This window comes from Oreochromis aureus, linkage group 18, assembly GCF_013358895.1.
Source record: "Oreochromis aureus strain Israel breed Guangdong linkage group 18, ZZ_aureus, whole genome shotgun sequence".
Lineage (NCBI taxonomy): Eukaryota > Metazoa > Chordata > Actinopteri > Cichliformes > Cichlidae > Oreochromis > Oreochromis aureus.
In genome coordinates this window covers 24,600,283-24,621,259 of record NC_052959.1, presented here as the reverse complement: position 1 = coordinate 24,621,259, position 20,977 = coordinate 24,600,283, and the positions used below count along the sequence as shown (strand labels likewise).

The window sequence follows — 20,977 nt, the reverse complement described above, 5'->3', positions numbered from 1 at the left end:
CGTGCTGTCTTCATTTTAGAGAAAAGAGGCTTTTTCCTGGCAAACTTTCCAAACAAGCCATACTGGTTCAGTCTGTTTCTAATTGTACTGTCATGAACTTTTAACATTGAACATGCTTACTGAGGTCTGTGAAATTTGTAGTTCTTGTTTTTACTTTTTTGCAAAGTCCCAGAGCCTGTGCTTAATTTGCTTGGACATCCACTCGGAATACAAACTGGCAACTGATATCAATGTTTTCCACTTGTTAATAATCTTTCTCGGTGTAGAATGATGGAATTCAGTGAAATTCATATGGACTTAGAACCTTTTCAAGACTGATGGGAAGCAACAATTGTTTCTGTAAGATCAATGCTGATGTATTTCCTTCTTGGCATTGTGTTAACACACACCCGAATGCTCCAGACTAGCAAACTGCCAAAACGTCTTTTATAGAAATGCTCAGAAGTTGCTGGTGATTAAATAATCAAGGGCACTTAATTACCAGGATCTGACCTCTACTTACCCTCTTAATTCTTTTGGGGGAAGGGAGGGTGTATTTATTTTTACCATGTAACCTCTATATTTTGACTTAATTTTTGTTAAATAAATAATTACACTGTATAATATGTCATGTTTTGTAATTCTTCTGAGGCTTTATTTACCCAATTGTAAGACCTAATAAGGACCAGATTATGCACTGAAATCTTATAATTGATATAATTGACATCCTCTTATAATTGACATTATAAGAGAATGTGCCCTGTTTTTGTTTTTTTGTTTTTTTGTTGTTGTTTTTTTACCAGAACTCTTATTCAAGATCCCATTCTTTGTAACATGCAGACCTAGTAGGTCTCTCTACATGCAGGCCTAATATTTGGTTCCTTTTTTATTGAAAACGTTTAATAAATCAAAAAAACATGTAAAAGTAATTCATTCTGATTACAAGTGATTAAACGGTCTCTGTTTATAATTTTAAAAAATGTATAAAAATGGAAATCATAGCCACCGGAAGCGGAAATGACATCACGGTGGCCCCGGTCTCTAATGGCTGAACAACAACAACTGTCTGCCACTGACAAACTTTCGCAAACTTCATCAGAGACAAAAGAAAGTTAGAGATACCGGGTTGTGTTGCTTCTATAACCGGTTAGGGTTATTTGTCTGTTCGTCTTATAGTCACAAATGTGGGATTACTAATGGATCCGAGGTATGATATTCCACGGAGGGCCGCCGGCGGTGGCGGCGGGGGCTCCGCGAACTCGTCCCCCGCTCTGGGGGCTCAGTCACGCCGCAGGAAGATGCCTCCCAGACCCGCTGATTTCAAACTTCAGATTATCATTATTGGCTCTCGTGGTGTTGGTAAAACAAGTCTCATGGAAAGATTTACCGACGACACTTTCTGCGAAGCTTGCAAGTCAACCGTAGGTGAGGACAGAAGGCATTAAAAGGTTTAGTTTTTTTGACAACTTTTCATTTAATCAGCTAAAATATGTAGAACGGCTCCGGCTAAATACTCGAGGAGAAATGCTTAAACTACTGTGGGGTGCGCCCAGTGACCATAAATCTTCCAAGTTCACTGGCATAGCGACTAAACTTTATTTCTAATGCTAGCTGTAGCCCGCTAGGTATGTTGATAACAGTATCTTAGCCAGTTGACCATGGTGACTGAAGTAACAATAGCATTTCCTTTGACTTCAATCACATGAACTAGGTTTCCTTATGCTTTTTTTAACGTTTGCATGTAGAGATTTTAGACTTCTGCTAAAGGACAGCGTTTTTATTAATTAAATACGAATGAATAATTGTACTTTATTACTGTTCTGATAATATTTGCAGAATATTATATTATAGGTATTATGGGTCTGAATTACTGTTTACTTCTAGTTAGCCTGTTTTGGTTATGTTAACCAGGAAGTAGTCTTATCCAATACCACCTTGATTTTACTGATGTATCTCTACACAGAGAACTAACATGTTGCATATTTCTACATAAAAACACATTCTTTAATTATTTGATTATTTGACCACTGGTATGTTTACTTACTGAACACGAGATTGCCAGTCATGTTTGCAGATTAAAAATATACATGAGATCTGTTTATACATTCAGCTGGGTAAACAGTCCTATGACCAGTCCGGCAGCCAGCCATAGTGTCCAGTCCCAAAATAGTCTAACAGAAGCAGCTGCTATAGCAGAGCTCCATTTTGTGCCCTGTCATTCCCTGACACAGCTCATAAATTGTGTGAGATGTGTCACTAATAACATGCTTCTTTGATTAGGTACCACAGAGGGAATAGTTTTACAGTCTCCCAGCCTGTCTGAAAAAGTTGCCTCAGACGAGCTGGGTGATGCAATGTGGCTTGTATTGTTTTGTGGCTGACTCAGTGAGTCCTCCACATCTATTAAATCTACTAACACTAGAACTTGTGGGCAGAGTCTTGAACTTAAAAATATGTTTACTGGATACCGTGTTAGCTATTTAGCTAAACATAAAGGCAAAGCAACAAAGGAATTGCTTATATTTGCCTCTGTTCACATGTTTTGGTTCCCTCATAGGAGTTGACTTCAAAATCAAGACGGTTGAGTTGAGAGGGAAGAAGATTAGACTACAGATATGGTAAGTGACCAGTTCCTTTACTTTCCTGCCTGTTGCATGTCCTCTGTCTCTCTGTCCGTCCTATCAGCATGCAGGCTTCACTAACAAAAGCTGCTGTTTGGCTTACTGGGTGTATTCCAGCTGTGTTTTTTGCATGTTTCTCCATGTCAACATGATTTTGTACAGATTTCCAGTGTCTCCAATGGGAATCTTACTTTTAAACATCATCATGTAAACAACATCATTATTACTCACCATGCTGTCTGAGGTTTCAGATTGCTTGTTTATATCAGGTACTGCTGTTGTTACTAGGAATATCTCATCACTATTTCTTTACTGATATCTTGAGTATCTGGAGGTGCTGGTGTGCTCTTTTTGCCTAACAACTAAGCAGTTACTACTAAATTTGTGTGAATGCATTTGACCTAACTTGGCTATCTAAAAACATTAAACGGTTCTACTTTCCTAAAGGTTGCACCTATGAGCTGTGAAATTATGTAGTCAAGACTCGGTGGAGTCGTGTCTGAATCTGTCAGATCTGACCTAGGAGAACTGAGAGACCATGTGAGAATAAAGCAGGAAATTGTCTTGTGAATTTACACTGAGTGGGTGTCGTTTGTCAAAGCTCCTGCATGATCTGTTCCTGCACTACCCCACAAAACAACCATCCATGCATCCCTGTTTTAACTTATCCTATTTAGAGGGCTGGACCCTATACCAGCTATCATAGGGTGAGAGGCGGGGTACACGGTAGCCAGGTTGGAAATGCATCAACAGAAGCAAATAAAGTATTTTCCAGTACCGACAATCTTCTTTTCTCAATTTATTTCAGTTTATTTTATGTAGCACCAACTAGGAACCACAGTTGTTTCAATGTTATATTGTAAGGTAGTGAGACTATCTTTTAAATGATCCCCTATTAACCAAGCACTTGTTGATGGTGGGAGGGAAAAAAACCTCCCTTTTAACAGGAGCTCAGGGTCATCTACTATCACCAATCTAGGGGTAAAGGGTAAAAGAAGGCAAAGAAAGACCATGCACAATAGTCAAGAGTTAACACCAACTACAGAGGAGAGTAGACAAAAAGTTAATGACATGCACTAGTGGCCTATAAACACACAGGGGATGAAAAAATGCTTAGAACCTTAGTACGCCTTCCTCCTCCTAATTAAAATGTTATAATAGTTGTGTGGTTAAAATGGTAAAAACCAAAACAGAGCAAATGCTATTCTTAGCATAGTAGTGATTCTATCCATACCCCATCAGTGGGTTGCAATGAGTGTACTTTATTATCAGTGGTTGAGAGTGACGTCAGTGAGGTCTCACCTTGGCCAGTACACTAGCAGCTCTTTGTGGTTAGTAAGGACAGCATGACCTTATGTGTTCAAAATATTTTCTGATGAAGCTCCTTGGTGACATACCCAGATTAAAATATTTTTATCCACAGATCCTGGTACTAATAATATAAGAAATGTAATGCAGACTACACTTCATTAGGTTTTTATAATATTTGGGCTTACTGTAGCAGAAGACCTTTTTTTCCTCACGTAATGAAAATGCCTGCAAAATTGTATCGTACCCTAACACAGGCAATCCACCGGGGTTGTTATCAACTTGACAAGTCAACTCTGGGTTTTCCAGTCAAACTGACTGTATTCACAAGGAAAAAACAAATTGGCTTCATATGGCCAACCCAGAGAATGACAGTCATATTATATTCCAATGTGTTAAAAAAAACAGAAAACCAAACTACGATATTAGGGAAAAATGCAAATTGCATGTAAAGTTAATATTACGAGGCTTCAGGCTTAGAATAACGGTAAATGGAAGCAAGCAAACGAGCGAGGACTAAAAGTATCTGTAAGCATCTGTGTATTCTGAATAAAAACTGTAGATCCTCTTACTATCTGCACACTGAGGTGCAAGGGCTTTTCCAGACGATTGCTTGGTCGCTAGGTTTTATGCTGACCTTTTGTCTTGGACGTGATCTACTATGGCGCAGGTCACGTGTGCGTACGTGTAGATGTATTAGTTACCATGGCGATGTAAAACTGAAAACCCAGGGTTAAGCCTGAAGTCACTTAAGCACCAAATCCTGCTTCGTGGTGGAGTTCTGAGGTTAGTGGTTATTCCAGCTTTTTGTTGTTTATCTGCTCTAAAGGAAAACTGAAGCATGAACCAAAACTATACATCTGGAGGTTTGTTACATCCCTGTTTGTTAATAAAATAATTGGTAATAGCATTATCAGTCAGTTAGTGGTACATATTAGACTGTGTTTAGTATCAGTGAATAATTAGCTTTAACCATACAGTGACTTTACAAATGTTACATACTGTGCTGTTGCAGCTTAATACTCGCACTAAATGGCTAAATGTAATGTGCTCTTTGCAGAAATCACAGATGTATGCAGTGAAATCTTAAATCAGTCTCATATTGTCTCATATCCCAGTCGATTAGTGACAAGATGTTATTTGATACTGTTATCCTGTTGCCGTCTTGTGACTTCAGTTAGGCTCTAATTTCATTTTGAAAACACTTGGTGTCCAACAGCTGAAGAGCTGCTTCAGTTACAGACTTATTACATGCAAGCGTGTGACGATGCTTGGTTAAAATGTGGGAGCTCTATCTCTTATTTCCATACATATCTGTCTTGCTCCCATCCACCATCACCGCAGCACATCCTCCCTTCACACCTCTGCCTGTCCTCCACCTGTCAGACGAGGAGTATCACTGTGTGTATGTTTCTCATGTTGCACTGCTCACATCAAGCTCCAACACTGCCGCGCCCAACCTTACCTAACCCTGCCATTGTGCTGCTGTCTCTGTCTGCTCTTCTGCTCATAAGCCTGACTGTGACTCACAGGGGGAAAGGGAGAGACTATCTGGCTGGAAGTACAGTAACACTGCACTGTGAGTGTGGCTCAAACTGCTCGTCATGCTGCCAGTCCAGACTCGGATGATCAGCCGAGTGTGGTCATATTTCAAATTAAATATGAAACTGAAGAGTTGCCTTCCAAAATGCAACACAGTCATTATAAAGTGTGTGCGGATTTAATAACCCGTAATAGCTAATATTGCTACAGTTTAAATGTTGACTTTATCTCATCTTCTTTCAAAGTCTAAAAGTGTCATTTTGGAACAAAACTCTTCAGTGGTGTGTTTTTCTGTTTAGTTTAATAGATGACGATGTGAAGCTTTAGACAGTGATTCAGTGTTTTAAAACCAATAGTATGTCTACTATTTCAATAAATGACAAATTCTTATACTAATTTATGATGTAACATTTCTGCTGAATTACCACAGAAATTACATGTTCATACACTTTTATGCATTGTCTTTAAAAACAGTTACCTATTAATCAGATTTAATTAATGGAAAACACAATCAAAAAACTATGGGTTACTCTGTTCTCACATGATTGAGTTTTTATAATGTGTGATCTCTTTCAGGGACACCGCAGGCCAGGAGAGGTTCAACAGCATCACGTCAGCATACTACAGAGGAGCCAAGGGAATTGTGCTTGTGTATGATATCACAAAACAGGAGACCTTTGAGGACCTTCCCAAGTGGATGAAAATGATTGACAAGGTAAACTAAAGTCCAAAATGTCAGGACATGTGTATGTTTTTCTTTCTTTTTATTAGAGCTCCACCCATTTCTCTTATAAAATGAAACATGAATTTAGTTTATCCATTTATTCCATGATATTTATCCTACAGTTCTGCCTTTTTCTATAAAGGGGACAAATTCAAACTGGGACTGATCAAAAACTAGGCCTTGGTGTTGCCCCTCATTTGTGCTGAATAATACTATAAGTATTTGAAAATCCATGTGTGGGACTATGTGTCTTTTACTGTGAATTTTCCTGTCTGTGATATGATGAAGATTTAACTGCAGTAATCTGATTAGACTTTTGTGAGACAGTAGGCTGGTGATTTCCTGACTTGTGTCTGCTCTGTTCTGGTTTCCATCAGTATGCCTCAGAGGAAGCAGAGCTTCTGCTGGTCGGGAACAAGCTGGACTGTGAGACTGATCGCATCATCTCCAGGCAGCAAGGAGAGAGGGTGGGTTCAACAGCAAAGTCCTTCACGGTCTTATTACTGCACCACACCTTCAGGTTTTACCCGTCAGCTGCAAAAGGCTAATAGGGTTACTGTCATTGTCCAGCCGGGCATGGGGGCTGGACATACAAATTTGTGAGTCCAATAACTTGAGAAAAAGGTGACATAAGATTTTGAAATTGATACCACTGGTGGAACTACCAGGACGCTGAGGGGTTGTACTGGCAGCCACCAGTGTTTTACAAATCTGAATAGTCTAAGCATCTAAAATTAGATAAAACAGGCCAAACAGTAAATGCACTGATAACAAAAAAGAACAAAACATCAGTAATGCACATTGTTTGAAAGGTAAGTACTTCACACTAAAAACTGAATTAATAATATGCCAGTGAATCAAGTGTGTGAAGAGTGTTTGGAGCTTTCTCCGGTTTAATTTCTGCTCCTGTGGATTGAGTTTGGGTTTCCATGCCGACACTAACCCCAAGCTCGTTTTATTTCACTTGTTTTATAGTTTGCCTCTCGAATAAGTGGAATGCGCTTCTGCGAAGCCAGTGCGAAGGATAATTTTAATGTGGATGAAATCTTCCTGAAGCTTGTGGACGACATTCTTAGCAAGGTAAGGTTAAATGTGCCTGAAATACATTTTACACAATGTATCCATTGTTTGGTTCATTTTGGTTCACTCTGAGTTTTTATGAATGAAAGTAGACGGGTAAACGTGAAGTCATGTAGATCAACACGTAAAACATTTACTACACATTTTTGGTGATGTCATCGTATAGCGTAACCAAACTCATGTAGAGGGGCTCCGATTCTGGTGACTGATAGCAGGACATTCACTACTGAAATACTTATTTCTTTTCTATCATACAGAAGTAATTTATCAGCTAAGTCAAGTAGTGTAAAAATGATACATCTATTTTGATGGTTTTGAGTCTAAGTGATTTACATTAACTCATTAAACATATTTCATATCTTCAGATACAGATGACTATCTTGACAGTTGACATCATCACATTGATTTTATTGTTTTTCAGCTCTTCCATTCATACTAATATTATATCTGCTTTCTCAGTTGTGCATTAATACACCAAAAAGGCTACACCGCAGTGTGCTTGGAACCAAAGTGCATGGAACACATCCAAAATTTGTTTGATCTGAACCAAACCAACTGTTTTCACACATGAACTCCAGATAGTGTCCATAAAATCATGCCTTCATGTCTTAATGTTTGCGAAGGTGCCCTTTTTCAATCGTAGCACACAGCAGGAGATGATTTGCTTCAAATGCGATCTCTCTGCTGGAAGTATTCTGTGAGGTTCAGGAGAGGATGCTGCCTGGGTAGAAAGTGCAGGAGTCATTACACGTGACGTCCACTCCAAATCGCCGGTTTATTATCTGTGCTGTTCTCATTATTGATTCAACTGGGCATCATGTAGACTTTGTACTGGGGAATGGGAACATTGAAGACTGACTGCGCTTGATATATGTGTTCTCATTTTTATGCGGGTGTGATATTTTCCACTTATGTACGTATGTGGGAGTCCGCTCAGGTCCACATTACAAAATCAGATCACTCTGCACACATCTGCATGTCTGCCAGTTTTGTTTTTTTTTTAAACACACTACCTATATACATACTCTGCTGCAGAGATGCTACAAAGCACCAAATATGCATTTGCATATTACCTCTACTTCAGAGAACTGTAACATGAGTGATCACTTGTCTGTGTTTGCAGCTGTTCAGTGTCCATTAAAGCTAGGTGCTGCAGGACATGTGTGGGAGTGACTTGTGTAAACGCACCCTTCACTTAGTGGCCTATTAAATTTGAATTGACATTTGTCTTGTCACGTGTTTGCTTTTTGCCTTGTTTCGCCTACTTAGATGATGGAAGAGCTGTTTAAAAACTTGCCTCATACAGTCACAGGAAAATTATCAAAGAAATCTGATTCTTTTCCATCTTATTGGTTTATTACTTTAGTCTTTTTTTTTTAGTTTTAATCTATCTGTTGACGGTGTTGCTTGTCACACTCTGTTTGGCGGCTGCTGATGTCACTTTGTCTGTGATCCAACAGATGCCTCTGGAAGTTACCAACAAGGAGCTTTCCAACAGCGTCCTGTCTCTGCAGCCTGAACCGGAAGTGCCACCGGAGTTGCCCCCTCCTCGCATGCGCTGTTGCTGAGAGTCGGAGTGGTCCCCCACCCTACCTATGCGCGCACACACACAAACATACACACACAGAGCTCACACATGCAGAGTACCAATCTGGCCACTGTGGGGCAGCACACAGCAGCACTTTGGAATCGGTGACTGCTGCTGAAATGCATGGACTCTTTAAACAAGCAGTGTTATCTTCCTTTGATTATTCTCCTGTTTTGTAACTGTACACTATGACCTGCTTCACACTAACACTTAGGCCTGATGAATCACCCACTTCCTTCCACCTTTTTGTCAACATTTGACCCAGACTACCTCATTGCTCAGATGGTTAGGCTAGTTGTGCCCCGCAGGTGCCTTCCAGGTAGAGAGTCCTCTGGTAGCAGTTGCACTTTTTTTTTTTTTGCTTTGTTTTTGAGGAGGGCGATTACTGAGGGCCTTACAAGTTGATGCTTCCGGTAGTCCTTTATCATCACGCCAAGTTTAACATTGTCTGAGTTGGGTCTGTTATCTCTGCATTTACTAGCTCACAGAAAAGGGATGACAACATCTCACGGCTTCCCTGCTTAGTTTAGACTCTTGAGGCTGCAGGTACATAGTTTTAGTGTACTTTTGTGTGCTCGTTAATATGTATGGTTTCAAAGTGGCTCAAGGTAAACAAAAGCACACGGTGTAAATATAGTGTGTTTCTGTAATGACTGGACGTGGTGCAGGTGGTTGTGGCCAGCAGCAGGGGTTGTGTGGTGGTGATATCATATCAGTTTATATTGCTTTGCCTTAATAGTATTAAAATGGCTGGAACGGCTCGTTTCAAATGTGTATAAATTGTAATGTTTTGCACTACAATCCATCTTCACTAGTTAAGCTGACATGCAGAAAAGGAAAGTACACGACTTGTAGTTTAGCACTAATAAAGATCGATCTGGCCTCGGCACTGCCGCTCCGAACTCTTCCACACCCGATCGGGACACAAGGAGAGATGGGTAGTGTAGTCTTTGAGGGATTCGTCTTTGTACAAGGGAATTCTCCCTGTGTTTGTGGCCGGTATATCAGAGAAGATAGTACACTGGCATATGGGTCAGCCTTTGTTGTGTTTTTGTTACTAATATTTGTGCTTTGTCTTTTCCTTTGAATTCAGATACAGGTTAGAGACAAAAACACGTGTTTCCCTTTTGGAGGGAAAAGTGCAGGAAGGTTTGATTAGTATTTGAATGACTCAGGAATCTTTGGTCGGTTCCTATCTGTTGTGCTAGCAGCTCCATTTGCTTTGAGTTCTTTAAAAAAAAATGCTTAAAATGGTCATTTGCATTTTTTTTTCTTTTGATTTTGATTTGGCAGTTTGTTACGGACCAGTGTGTGGATTATCTGTTACTCCCACATTTTCAGAAATACTAGGCAGTGCATATAATCTAAGCCTTCCTGTGTATGATTAAATGCTTTAAAGGGGACCTATTATGCTATTTTCATATTTGTATTCTTGGACTCTACTAGAGTAGCTTAGCATCATTCACTTATACTGGGCTTCAGTGAAGACCCTCCATTAATCCATCATCTGAAACAAGTTGTTTAAGCTCCCATGCCCCTCACTTTGAGCCTGGGATGTCAAACTAATTTTACAAGGTGGGCCACATACTGCCCACTTTGGTTTGAACTGTGCCTGACCAGCAAAACTCCTCTCTCCATCAGTGTAAAGATGTTTAACTACACCTTTAATGCCATTTAATCTAAGAAAAACAAGTGTCAACAGTACATCACAGAGTTTCTACACGATGAAGACATTTTGCAGTAAGTGGATGAAATCTGTCAGCATAAATAAATAAATATGTAAAATTACAGAAAAAACATAATTTATTCATTCAAATCATAGAAACCTTCATAGGAACCTTAAGATGTTCCAAAGCCGTCCATTGGGCTGGATGGGAGTCTTTGCCTGGCCGATTCTGGGCCTCAGGCTGCATGTTTGACACCCCTGCTTTAATCCAAAATATTCTGATTGGTTGCTCATCACAATCACAAGGCTTGAATGTCAGATGGGTGAAGTTTCTGTGTAATATCTCATAAACAAGATATTGCATTTCATTGGTCTGGTCACATTCAAATCTCAGCAATAAAACTGTTTTTTTTTTTTTTTTTTTTAAACTGTCTGAAAGTGAATATTCAGAGCAGTCTGAAGCCTAAACTTGACTCATTGCACATACACTGATTTAAAATTTTGAGTCAGTTCAATTTGTGAGCAAGCATCACCACAATGTGACTGATTGAGATGTGGAGAAGCATAATAGGTCCACTTTAATTCTTCCATCTTTGTTTCCTAAATGACTTCAAGTGTAGCGCTGTGTTTGTGTTTCATTTGATGTTGCAGTAAAAGCTCGAGTCTGAGGGTGAGGAAAACTGCTCAAATGAACCGATTCAAAAGGAATGACTTTAGTTAATTTTTTCTTGTTTTGTTGTTGTTTTTAGATTGAATTTTTATGTTAAAGTCGAGCTTTTGTGGTAATAAAATGGCACATTATGCATTCTAACAAATGAAAACGTTCATCCCAAAACGGAGATGTTGAAAATGCGATGCCTTTGCTAATGACACCGTCTCCGTCATCCAAGCACATCTTGCAATAAGATCATCAGCCAGCAAAACGACCTTTGAATACAAATTATCAGAAAATTTGGAGTTTTAAAGGTTGTGTTTTGAAACGTTAGGTGAGGATTTCTTGAGTTTTTTGGAAGGAAACATTTGATTTGTCCCTCTTCCTTTGACTTTTTGCATTTCGCACTAACCCTGTGGTCTCTGTTTTAATAGCCCAAGCCTTACTTTACTACTCACTGTTTAAAATATACATTAAAAAAGTGCTTTTGTTTGAAATGTATATCTTTTAAGATGGAAGACTGTACTTTGTATTAAACCTGTTTTTGAGAGGTTTTGGCATGTTTAAAGCAGATTTATGGTATTTATAACTTGTGGCATTCTTGAACTAATGAAATACAATTAAAGATGTCTATATTTATTACCAGATTATGGTCTTGATTTATTTGACTATCTCTGTTCTGTTAAATTTTGGGTCTGGGAACTTCCAAATGTCATCCAAGATGCTATAAAAAGTGATGTTTTATTTAATACTGAGGATTATAAACGTGGAGACTTATTGGTCATCTTTGCTCCTCGCGTGAAGGTGTTCAATAGCCAATGGTGTGCGTGCCATTAGGACATGCGCACCAGAGCGTGTCAGACCTGGTCCCGCCTGGTCCCGAGAAAACAAGGGGTGTGCTTGGGTGCTTGTGAAGCAGCAGCAGCGGCGCATGCGCCCAGGAGAAAATCACGGGCGTCGTGCCTCGCCGCAGCGATTGCAGATTTTTGATGTCAGATTGGAAGGAGTGAGAAGGGGTGAGAGACACCGGGGTCTAACATACCGAGCCTGGTGGAAGTGAGGAGTGGAAACCCGGAGTGTGTAAGAGGAGAAGAGGCGTGTGTGACTCTGACTTAATCCTTTCTTTCCAACTTGAGTCTTACAAGCCTGTCTGCAGATGCAACCTGTCTGTCATCCCATCCGTCCCAGTAATCCCTGTTTATTGCAGCGTTTCCTCCAAAGGGGACTACAATGACACCCTGGTAAACACACTCAGGATGGAGTAATCATACAAACACCCAGCGCAGCGCAGGATGCGCATCCCCAACCCGACGACGACGAAGAAGAAGAAGGTAGAGAAACCTGGCCGTTATTCTGTATTCGCATGTCAGAGATTTTCCGCGGCGCTGTGGATTGATCGTTTCCGTCATCAGCCTCCTGCTGCCGGTGTCGGTGTATAATGGAGAGCTCCAATGGCTCTGGTAGCGACACCAAACCGCAGAACCACCAGTTGGAGAAGAAGCGACTGAACCGAGCGCCTTCACCGGCCAGACCTTTCCTGAAAGACGTGCACAGCCGCGGCGCCAAACCACCTGCCATCGTACCGAAATCCCCCAAACTAAGCAAGCAGCAGCAGTCTGCCACAGTGCCCTTAGCCCACCTGAACCGCAGCTCCAGACGCACCCCAGCCGGAGCCAAGGAGAAAGCAGCCACGGCAAAAAGTAACACTAAGTCTGCCGTCGCGAAAAAGCCCAGCAAGGTGCCACAGCATGCTGCAGCTGAGCCCAAACCCGCCAGCATCAAGCCGGACTGCACCAGCAGTCCGATCCTCGCCAAAGGCAAGAAGGGAAAACTAGCCTCCGGTTCCCCGGGCCCTCTCAGCCATGGATCCCCGATCCGGGTACCGACCGGAGCGCCTCTCGGCCGAGTCAGCCAGACCGACAGCAGCTCAGACCTGTCAGACTGCCCGTCCGAGCCGCTGTCGGATGAGCAGAGGCTGGCACCAGCCGCTAGTAGCGACGCCGAGTCTGGTACCGGCTCCAGTGACCGGGATCAGCTGGGAACAGAAGCTACCGGATCCACAGCTGCTGCCCCGCCGCGCACAACCGAGGCTTCCGCCGCCAAGGGAAGCATGTCTCAGGCTCAGCTCGCTCCGGGCTCGCACGGAGAGAGAGACAAGCAGGAGAAACCCTCCGCAAGCGCACAATCCAAACTGCCAAGCACCAAGCAAGCAACCGAGGAGGACCTGCTACGGGAAATTGAGGACTTGAGATCGGAAAACGACTACCTCAAGGTATGACAGCCTGATTTCAACAAGTTACAGAATAATCATGGGATTTTTTTTTGTGCATTTTTCCACAATTCATCCAGAGCAGCTATCCAATCCAAACCGGTCCCGTCACAGGACATCTATGGGTTCTTTTTAAGTGTCCTTGAACTTCCACCTGCTCACTAATTGAAAGCATAATTACAATCCTAAGACATTTCCCCTTGCACAGCTGTGATCCCCACGAAATCCCCGCTCTCCATTCATCATGTCATCACTCATATTTTTTTAACCTTCCCGGGATTCCCTGCTGGTTTGACCTTTATCAATAGGATTACGTTGATAGTGGTTTTTATCCTAGTATGCCCTTTAAAATTTAGGTGTTTCATATTGTTGTTGTCAAATCACCAAAGTCTGTTTAGACAGAAAGTCTCAACATCTATTTTCCACTCTGTTGCATTTGGGGCACACATAAGTAGATCTGTGTGTGCGCGTAATGATGTGAACAGACTGTAATCAGATGCGGTGCAGATCTTATTTCTGCTATTTCTTAACTTTTTGGAGCTGTGTTCACAACATAAGTGAATAACAAACGAATGCATGTGTGTTGGTCTAACCCAGAGTTTTCTTCTTCCTTTATAAAAAAAAAAAAAAAAAAAAAAAAACCTGAATTTTTAAGAGGGTGTACGTTTATAATGCTTTGTTTGCAACTTCAGCGGACCTGTTTATACGCAGAATCCCCCTCCTCCCCTTTAAGTAGGTTATCCACATAATTTGGGGAGGGGGAGGTAAACAGTTAATGCGGCATACACTCTTGCAGCTTTTTTTTTTTTTAATTCAAGGTTTATTTGCATGTTACTGATGAGAGTATTATTTCAAAGTTGATCACGCATGTCTGCGTCTCTCTCTGGCTCGGTGGAGACACAAGAGAGTTAATCAGCTTTACTGGCTCTCGCTGTAATGGCTTTATCCCACAGGACTTGATAACAGTCAGATGTCCCATGTGTGTCGGGTTCAAACACCCTCCTGCTTGGCTGTCAGCCTGCCAGCTGGGTCTCTGAGGTCCTTTACGACCCCCCAGCCCCCATGGCCCAAAAATGTATGGGAGCCCTCATCTCTGCTGCATCTTATCCTCATGGAAAAAATGTTCAACATATTTATTTTTCTTGGGAATCTTGGGAATTTATTATTTCTGATGGTTCGGCTGTTTTGCTTGGGGTGAAGGGAGACAGGGGAGATAGGGGAGCGATATTTGATCAAATCTGTCTGTTTATACGGTATTTATATATATGACAAGATTACATTACTACCAAAAGACAAAAGTGTGTATTTTTATTAGAGCTGCAGTGATTAATTGTTAATTAAGAGCAAATTAATCAGCGAGCGATCTGATTGTTGTTTTTCAAGCATAAATGTGGCGGTTTACCGTTTAATATTATTTGATTTTGGAAAGTTGACAAGATTAAAAAAAAAATCAGTTTTTTTTTAAACCTTTTTATGAGCTTAAATTCAAAGTTAATTATAAAATATATCTGTTATATGAAGAAGAATAGCTGGAACCTTTTATAGATTATCTTATTATTATGATTATTATTTAATTATCTGATTGGCACTTCTGGAAAGATAAATTACTTGTTTGGTCTATTATTAGTCTATCAACATTACTTTCAGCCCATCCATAAGTATTTCAAATGTTTATAAGCATATAAAAATGTACATTTTTATATAGTATAAAAATATAGTTATTTTTCTTTAAAAAATTTACTCAAATTTCAACTTTAACATCATGAAAAATCAGTGTTGTTGCTGTTTGTTTGGTCTGTCAGTCAATCAGTCAGTTGTCTTATTGTTTTAGTTCCACTCGCTTTTAAAACCTTATATAGAATGAAATTATATATTCATTAATGATCATAAAATTTTCTGTCTATGTTCTGTTTATGTAAATCGATTACATTAGTGTTCTGGATTACTGATTTTACAAAGCATGCTAAAAATGATGATAGTCAGTATTCAAATTTGTCTCCAGCTTTCTCGATTGAACAATAAATCAATTACAAATAAAATAATTGGCAGGTAAACTGATAGTAAAATCATCTGTTCCAGGTCTTCACTGATCGTGAATACAGTCAGAACAAACACCTCCAGCTTTCTTAAAGCAGCTGATAATTCACAATAACCACCCTTCAAAGAGAGGAGTAAGTAGTGGTGGTGACCCAGCATGCACACCCTTCATAAACATCAGCGATTATACACCTGCTCCCAGGATGTTGCCTTGCCTCTGACTCTTTTAACCTGGCCATCGATTGGCTCGACCCCGTACGAGGTCATTAGCTGCTTCCTCCGGGGCCCTCCTCGTATAACAATGGACCGTGTGCTTTTCCAATCCAAATGAGGATAGATTTAGTTTTCATTAATTGACATACTCATCCCCTCCCTCTCTTTTTTTCTGCGTTCAATTGTCTTTTCATCTAGTGGCGGTTAAGTCCTAGGACGAAACGTCTCAGGGGAAATCTACAGAACAAACTGATTCGTCGAGATGGGAGGCAAACTCAGTGGTCACCAAACAAACCTCAGTAGTGCCTCGGTACTGCAGATAAATCTCCCTTTTTCCAGACTGCGATGTTACGTTGATAGGAGCTGGAGAATATGAATGCATCCAATCCGAAGATAAGATGCTTAGAACCAACTAGTAATGTTACATCATCAGCCCTAAGAGTACCTGCATTACTGGAACTCATGTAATCATATAAAAGTATTAGTGTAATCTACCACCGTATATTACCGCATACTGTATCGCCTTTCTTATATTTTTGTATCACACACCATTAAAAATTGATAGTTTAGGACTAAAATAAGTGTAGCTGTAAAACGTCGTCTTTTTGTAGAGTAATGAGAAGAATCAACAATTTCCATTTTCATTGGTGGTTTTGTCAAGTGTTCCACTTGTGTTTTTATTACTCCAAGACTCTGGTCAACGGAAAAATAAACCAAATTATTTTTTGTGACCATTCTCTAATTGGATATTTCAGCTGTCTTGTCTGAACTTTCTCTTTTTTTTAAGTCCAAGAAGATGAATTCTCTTATTTTGTTCCAAGATGCCGTCTGAGGGGGGAAAATGACTTATTATTAAAATCTAGCTTAAAGAATGCTTTGAAATTTAATAGTATTTTCTTGCTCATCTGAGGCTGAATATTTCGCAATTTTCTTACATGTGTTGCTGGTTAATTTATAGTCAACAAAAATACAATATTTTGAGACGATTAAAAAAAAATCCCCCATAGTCTTTTGTTTGCCACTGTGTAGGATAAATCTTAAATTCTAGTCCCTCCTCTGGATAATACAATACTGTCAGCATATTGCAGGTTTAATGGGTGTTATATAAAGTAGAGGAGCTTAGATCTGTAGTTTTACATTTCAGCGTCACAACTTGTGCCAGATTTATGTATTTATTGCTGTATCGCAGATGTACTCCTATTGGCGTGCATGTTGTCTGGTACTGGTTTAACAAAATGATGCAGAAAAAGAGCTTTAGGTTGGTTTCGAAAGGGTTTGATCATATTGTTTGTCTGCTGGAGTGACTCTAACTGGTTTACTCAGCACTGTCTGCAGCACATGTAGCAGAGCAGCATCACAGCTGAGCAGACAGTCATGCAGAGTCAAGCTGGGTCTTTACAGCAGGCTGCTCGCATGCATGCTAAACTGGAAGTTATTGTGTTCCTCACATCATGGAAATCCTGGGTTCATACACATCTTTTAGGTGAGGACTTTCTATGTTCTCACTGTGCCTGTGTGGGCTCTCTCCAGCTTCTTCCCAAAGACATGCATGCTAGGTTCAGCTAATTAGTTATTCTAAAGTGGTCATATTTGTGAATATGAGTGCAAATCATTGTCTGTCTTGATGTGTTAGTCTTGCAATACAATGGCAATCTGTCCAGGAGCCCCATCACAGGTGGGATAGCTCCCTCCCGACCCTGAATAGGATAAGTGATTAAGAAAATGGAATAATGGATACATTTTTAGAAACTCAGGAGTACGTCTAACTTTCCAATTCAGCATTGCAGTTGTGCTGGAGCCTGTTCCAGCTGTCACAGGGTGTGAGACGGGGTACACCCTGGATACATCACCAGCCTGTACGCATAGAGACAAACAAACATTCACATGCATGGCCAATTTAGAATCACCATGCATGCCTTTGGACTGTGGGAGGAAGCGGGAGTACCCAGGGAGAACATGCATGCTCCACACAAAAAGCCCCAGCTGGCCTGAGCTGGATCCTAACTCAGGACCTTCTTGCTGTGAGGTGTTGGTGCTAGCCACCAAACCACCATGCCAGTCCCATAACAAACCATGAGAGGCATTTTTGTTTTTGTTTTTTTTTCTCTTAAGTAACCAGGTTATAATTTTTGGAAAGAAACATCAAGGCTATTTTTTTTCTTTGAAAGTGATTTTTGGTGCTTTTTGGCATTTTAATTCAGTAAAAGCAAGCATCTGGTAAAAGGTGAATGGATCGGTATTCATATAGCGTTTTTCTGCTTTTCTACTCTAAATGAGCACTCAAATCATATCAGTATTATTAATGTGCATTATTAACATAGTCGGCCTCTGTTTTCCTTTGTCGTTCTCAGGATGAAGTGGACGAGCTGCGGGCTGAGATGGAGGAGGTGCGAGACAGCTATCTGGAGGAGGAGGTCTACCAGATACAGGAGCTGCGGAGGGAACTGGACCGCTCTAATAAAAACTGCCGAATCCTGCAATACCGCCTGCGAAAGGCAGAGCAGAAGAGCCTACGGGTCGCTCAGACCGGACATGTGGACGGAGAGCTGCTGCGTAGTCTGGAGCAGGATCTGAAGGTCTGCGAGCTTCTCTGTGTATTTGTCAGTGACCGCAGTAACACCTGTCATCACTCAATACATTTACACTGACATTCTGTCATGCCAAAGCATCGCATGTGTTCACACATAACGCCAATGTTATGAAGAATCCTAAAATCAGAGATTTTTATCTTTAGGATAATGAATAAACTGAGCTGTAAGTTTCTTCGCAGCAGCTTTTCAGTGTGGAAACATTATGACTCTTAGCCATTATTTCTTTTTCTGGCATTTTAAAATTTGGGAAGCTGAAAAAAGTTCAACCGCCATGCTCTATATTTTTAATCAATCAATAGCAATAAAAAAAGCACAACATTTAATTTTACTTAAAGGTCAGTGTTTGTTTTACCAAAAAAACTCGTATACCTTACCTTAGCTTTGCTTCATTATTTTCACAGTGGACCTGCACCTCCCTAGAGGGCGAGATTTAAGTCCAAGAAGTCCAAGTGGAAACTGAAATAGTTCAATGACTGATAGTGTCACAAGACTGATTTAAGAGAGAAACTAATAATCATTGTCATTATCAACTAATCTGTCAGTTTATTAATAGTAATGATAAAGAAAGTTTTTCCTATAGGGCAGCAAATTATATAATAATTTGTGTTAGGATGTGTTAGGATGTAACTCAATAGATGAGTACCTTAATTAACATATTTACACGTGCATTTTGTTTGAACTTTTTGGGACCGTGTGACCTTAGGTGGCCAAAGATGTATCGGTACGTTTGCACAACGAGCTGGAGATCGTGGAGGACAAACGCAGCAGAGCTGAGGACGAGAACGAGCTGCTCAGACAAAAGATCATCGAGGTGGAGATTGCCAAACAGGCACTGGCCAACGAGCTGGAGAGGACCAAAGAGGTCAGAGAATAACAATGCAGTAGTTGAGAGTTTAGTTTGTAGGTTTGTTGTAAATTAACAGCCTCTAAATATGGATTTCCACATATAAACAAGGAGGAATTTTGGTTAATGTGTCCATGTTTCAGATGAATGGTGATCACTGACCTGATCAGCAGGAGGGTCACTGCAGTGAAATCATTTTGTATTTTAAGTGCAGAAGCTTTTCTAAAACACTCGCATCAGGCTGTGTGAACACATTACTTTCGCTGTATTACTCAAAAATAAGGCCAAAAAACGCCTCCCACTCACAGCTCAGGTGTGTGAACAAGTAGTTTCCCATAAATGCACGTTAGGCAAGAGGTTCAGCGACTTCTTTTAGCCAACATTTTTCTTCACTTCATAACAATAAACAATGAAAGAGCTCGTCAAAACCAGATGTCTTGCTTCTCGTGCTTCTCTTAGTTTAGACATTTTGACCTTGATGGCATTTTCCACTACACGGTTTGGCACATAATGAATGGCTACATCCCAAGAATCAGTACCTAACATTTTGTTCTAGATGTTATGTGCTTCAGACGAACTAAGCTGAAGGTATGTGATACCTATGAAGTCAGAGAGGATATTCCAAGTAATGTCTAAGCTCTGTTTTTCTAGTTTAGTGGTGAATCTGCATCATGGAAAGTCATGCTTCTTTAGGTGCTAGGAAGTACACTCCCACTTTAACTGCAGTGTACCCACACTCCCAATTTACCCATGTTCTTTAAACATTTTAATTTTGTGTTTTTGCTGCTGTATCAGTATAATTTAGGCTTTTGTTATACTTCAGTATCACTGTTTCCCTCAGCGGAGGAGTATCTGTGAAGTAAGGCCATCTCACAGGTAACGAGATGAGCAGAAGCTATTCTCAGTGCTGCTCAGCTTCAGTTGCTTAGACTAATCGATTCTGACAACAGGAGGTAACATGCCATCTGCCAACAAAGAAAAAACTAGGCTAATACCAGAGTGGTCAGTCTGGAGATGTGGCTTTCTTTTGGCAGCTGGATGACACCGTTTCTCGTTTCCTGTCGTTATGTGCGCTGCTGAAGATGCTTTGATTTTAAGCTCATGCCACATTGTCTCCGTAAGACTTTGCATGCTTCTGCGTACCCTTCAGAAAGGTCTACCACTGGTTCAGAATCTATATTCTAAAGATGTTTCTGACCTTAACTGTCAGTGCTCGCAACATCGCTGTTTTCAAAGACAGCTTTATCAGGAACTGACCGAGGGGCAGAATTCATGTCTACTATGGATGTGCTAATGCAGTCAACGCAACTCTTGTTGCTGTAATCCTGATAACCTTTTAAAAGAAAGTTATTGGGAAAGAGCGAGAGTGCAGTGTGAGGAAGCTGCACATTGTTCTTTTGACATTTTTCAGATATCTGTAATGCAGGGCGTGCTGTGTAACTCTGTAACTGTGGCTCAGTGCAGTTTTATGCAGCACGGTGCTCGGTGGTGGTGGGACGATGCATACATGTATGAGCATAAGATGACACAGACTGTCTTGTTCAAAGAGGAGGAGTGGAGGGAGTAGTAAGTAGAAAGGCTGAGACAGCGGCCGCTCCAAATGATTTTTTGTGTTTTCCCCCGAGCTTTGTCCCAGAAAAACATAAACCGTCTCTGGCTCTTTTATAATACAGCACCCCCAAATGTGTTCAGAGTTGGTATCCACATTTCTTTGTCCGTGGGCTCACATAAAGTCTTTTGATTGCTTTAAAATTCAAAATGCAGAGAGGATAACCATTTCAGGAAATTATTAGAGCGTTTACACGCAGTTTATTTGGCGATCAGTTTCAGCAACTGAATCTAAGAAACTGCCCTTTGCTCTCA

The 20,977-nt window shown here is 40.6% G+C and overlaps 2 protein-coding genes across 4 annotated transcripts in view; both read left to right on the top strand.

Moving 5' to 3' along the window:
* The first annotated feature begins 1,017 nt into the window (after positions 1–1,017).
* rab12 (RAB12, member RAS oncogene family) lies at positions 1,018–11,807 on the top strand. Its single transcript, XM_031731039.2, has 6 exons — positions 1,018–1,404; positions 2,537–2,597; positions 6,027–6,165; positions 6,552–6,641; positions 7,150–7,254; positions 8,715–11,807. The coding sequence occupies exons 1-6, from the start codon at positions 1,176–1,178 to the stop codon at positions 8,820–8,822; spliced, it is 732 nt and encodes a 243-aa protein (XP_031586899.1). The 5' UTR covers positions 1,018–1,175; the 3' UTR covers positions 8,823–11,807.
* A 365-nt stretch (positions 11,808–12,172) lies between these two features.
* LOC116313370 (microtubule cross-linking factor 1) overlaps positions 12,173–20,977 on the top strand; it is a 77,766-nt gene continuing 68,961 nt past the window's right edge. For all 3 annotated transcript variants that reach the window (XM_031731040.2, XM_039602739.1, XM_039602740.1), the window contains exons 1-3: positions 12,173–13,432; positions 18,031–18,255; positions 18,974–19,132. In XM_031731040.2, coding sequence (XP_031586900.1) covers positions 12,599–13,432; positions 18,031–18,255; positions 18,974–19,132 — 1,218 coding nt within the window. In that variant the 5' untranslated portion in view covers positions 12,173–12,598. The remainder of the gene's footprint in view (positions 13,433–18,030; positions 18,256–18,973; positions 19,133–20,977) is intronic.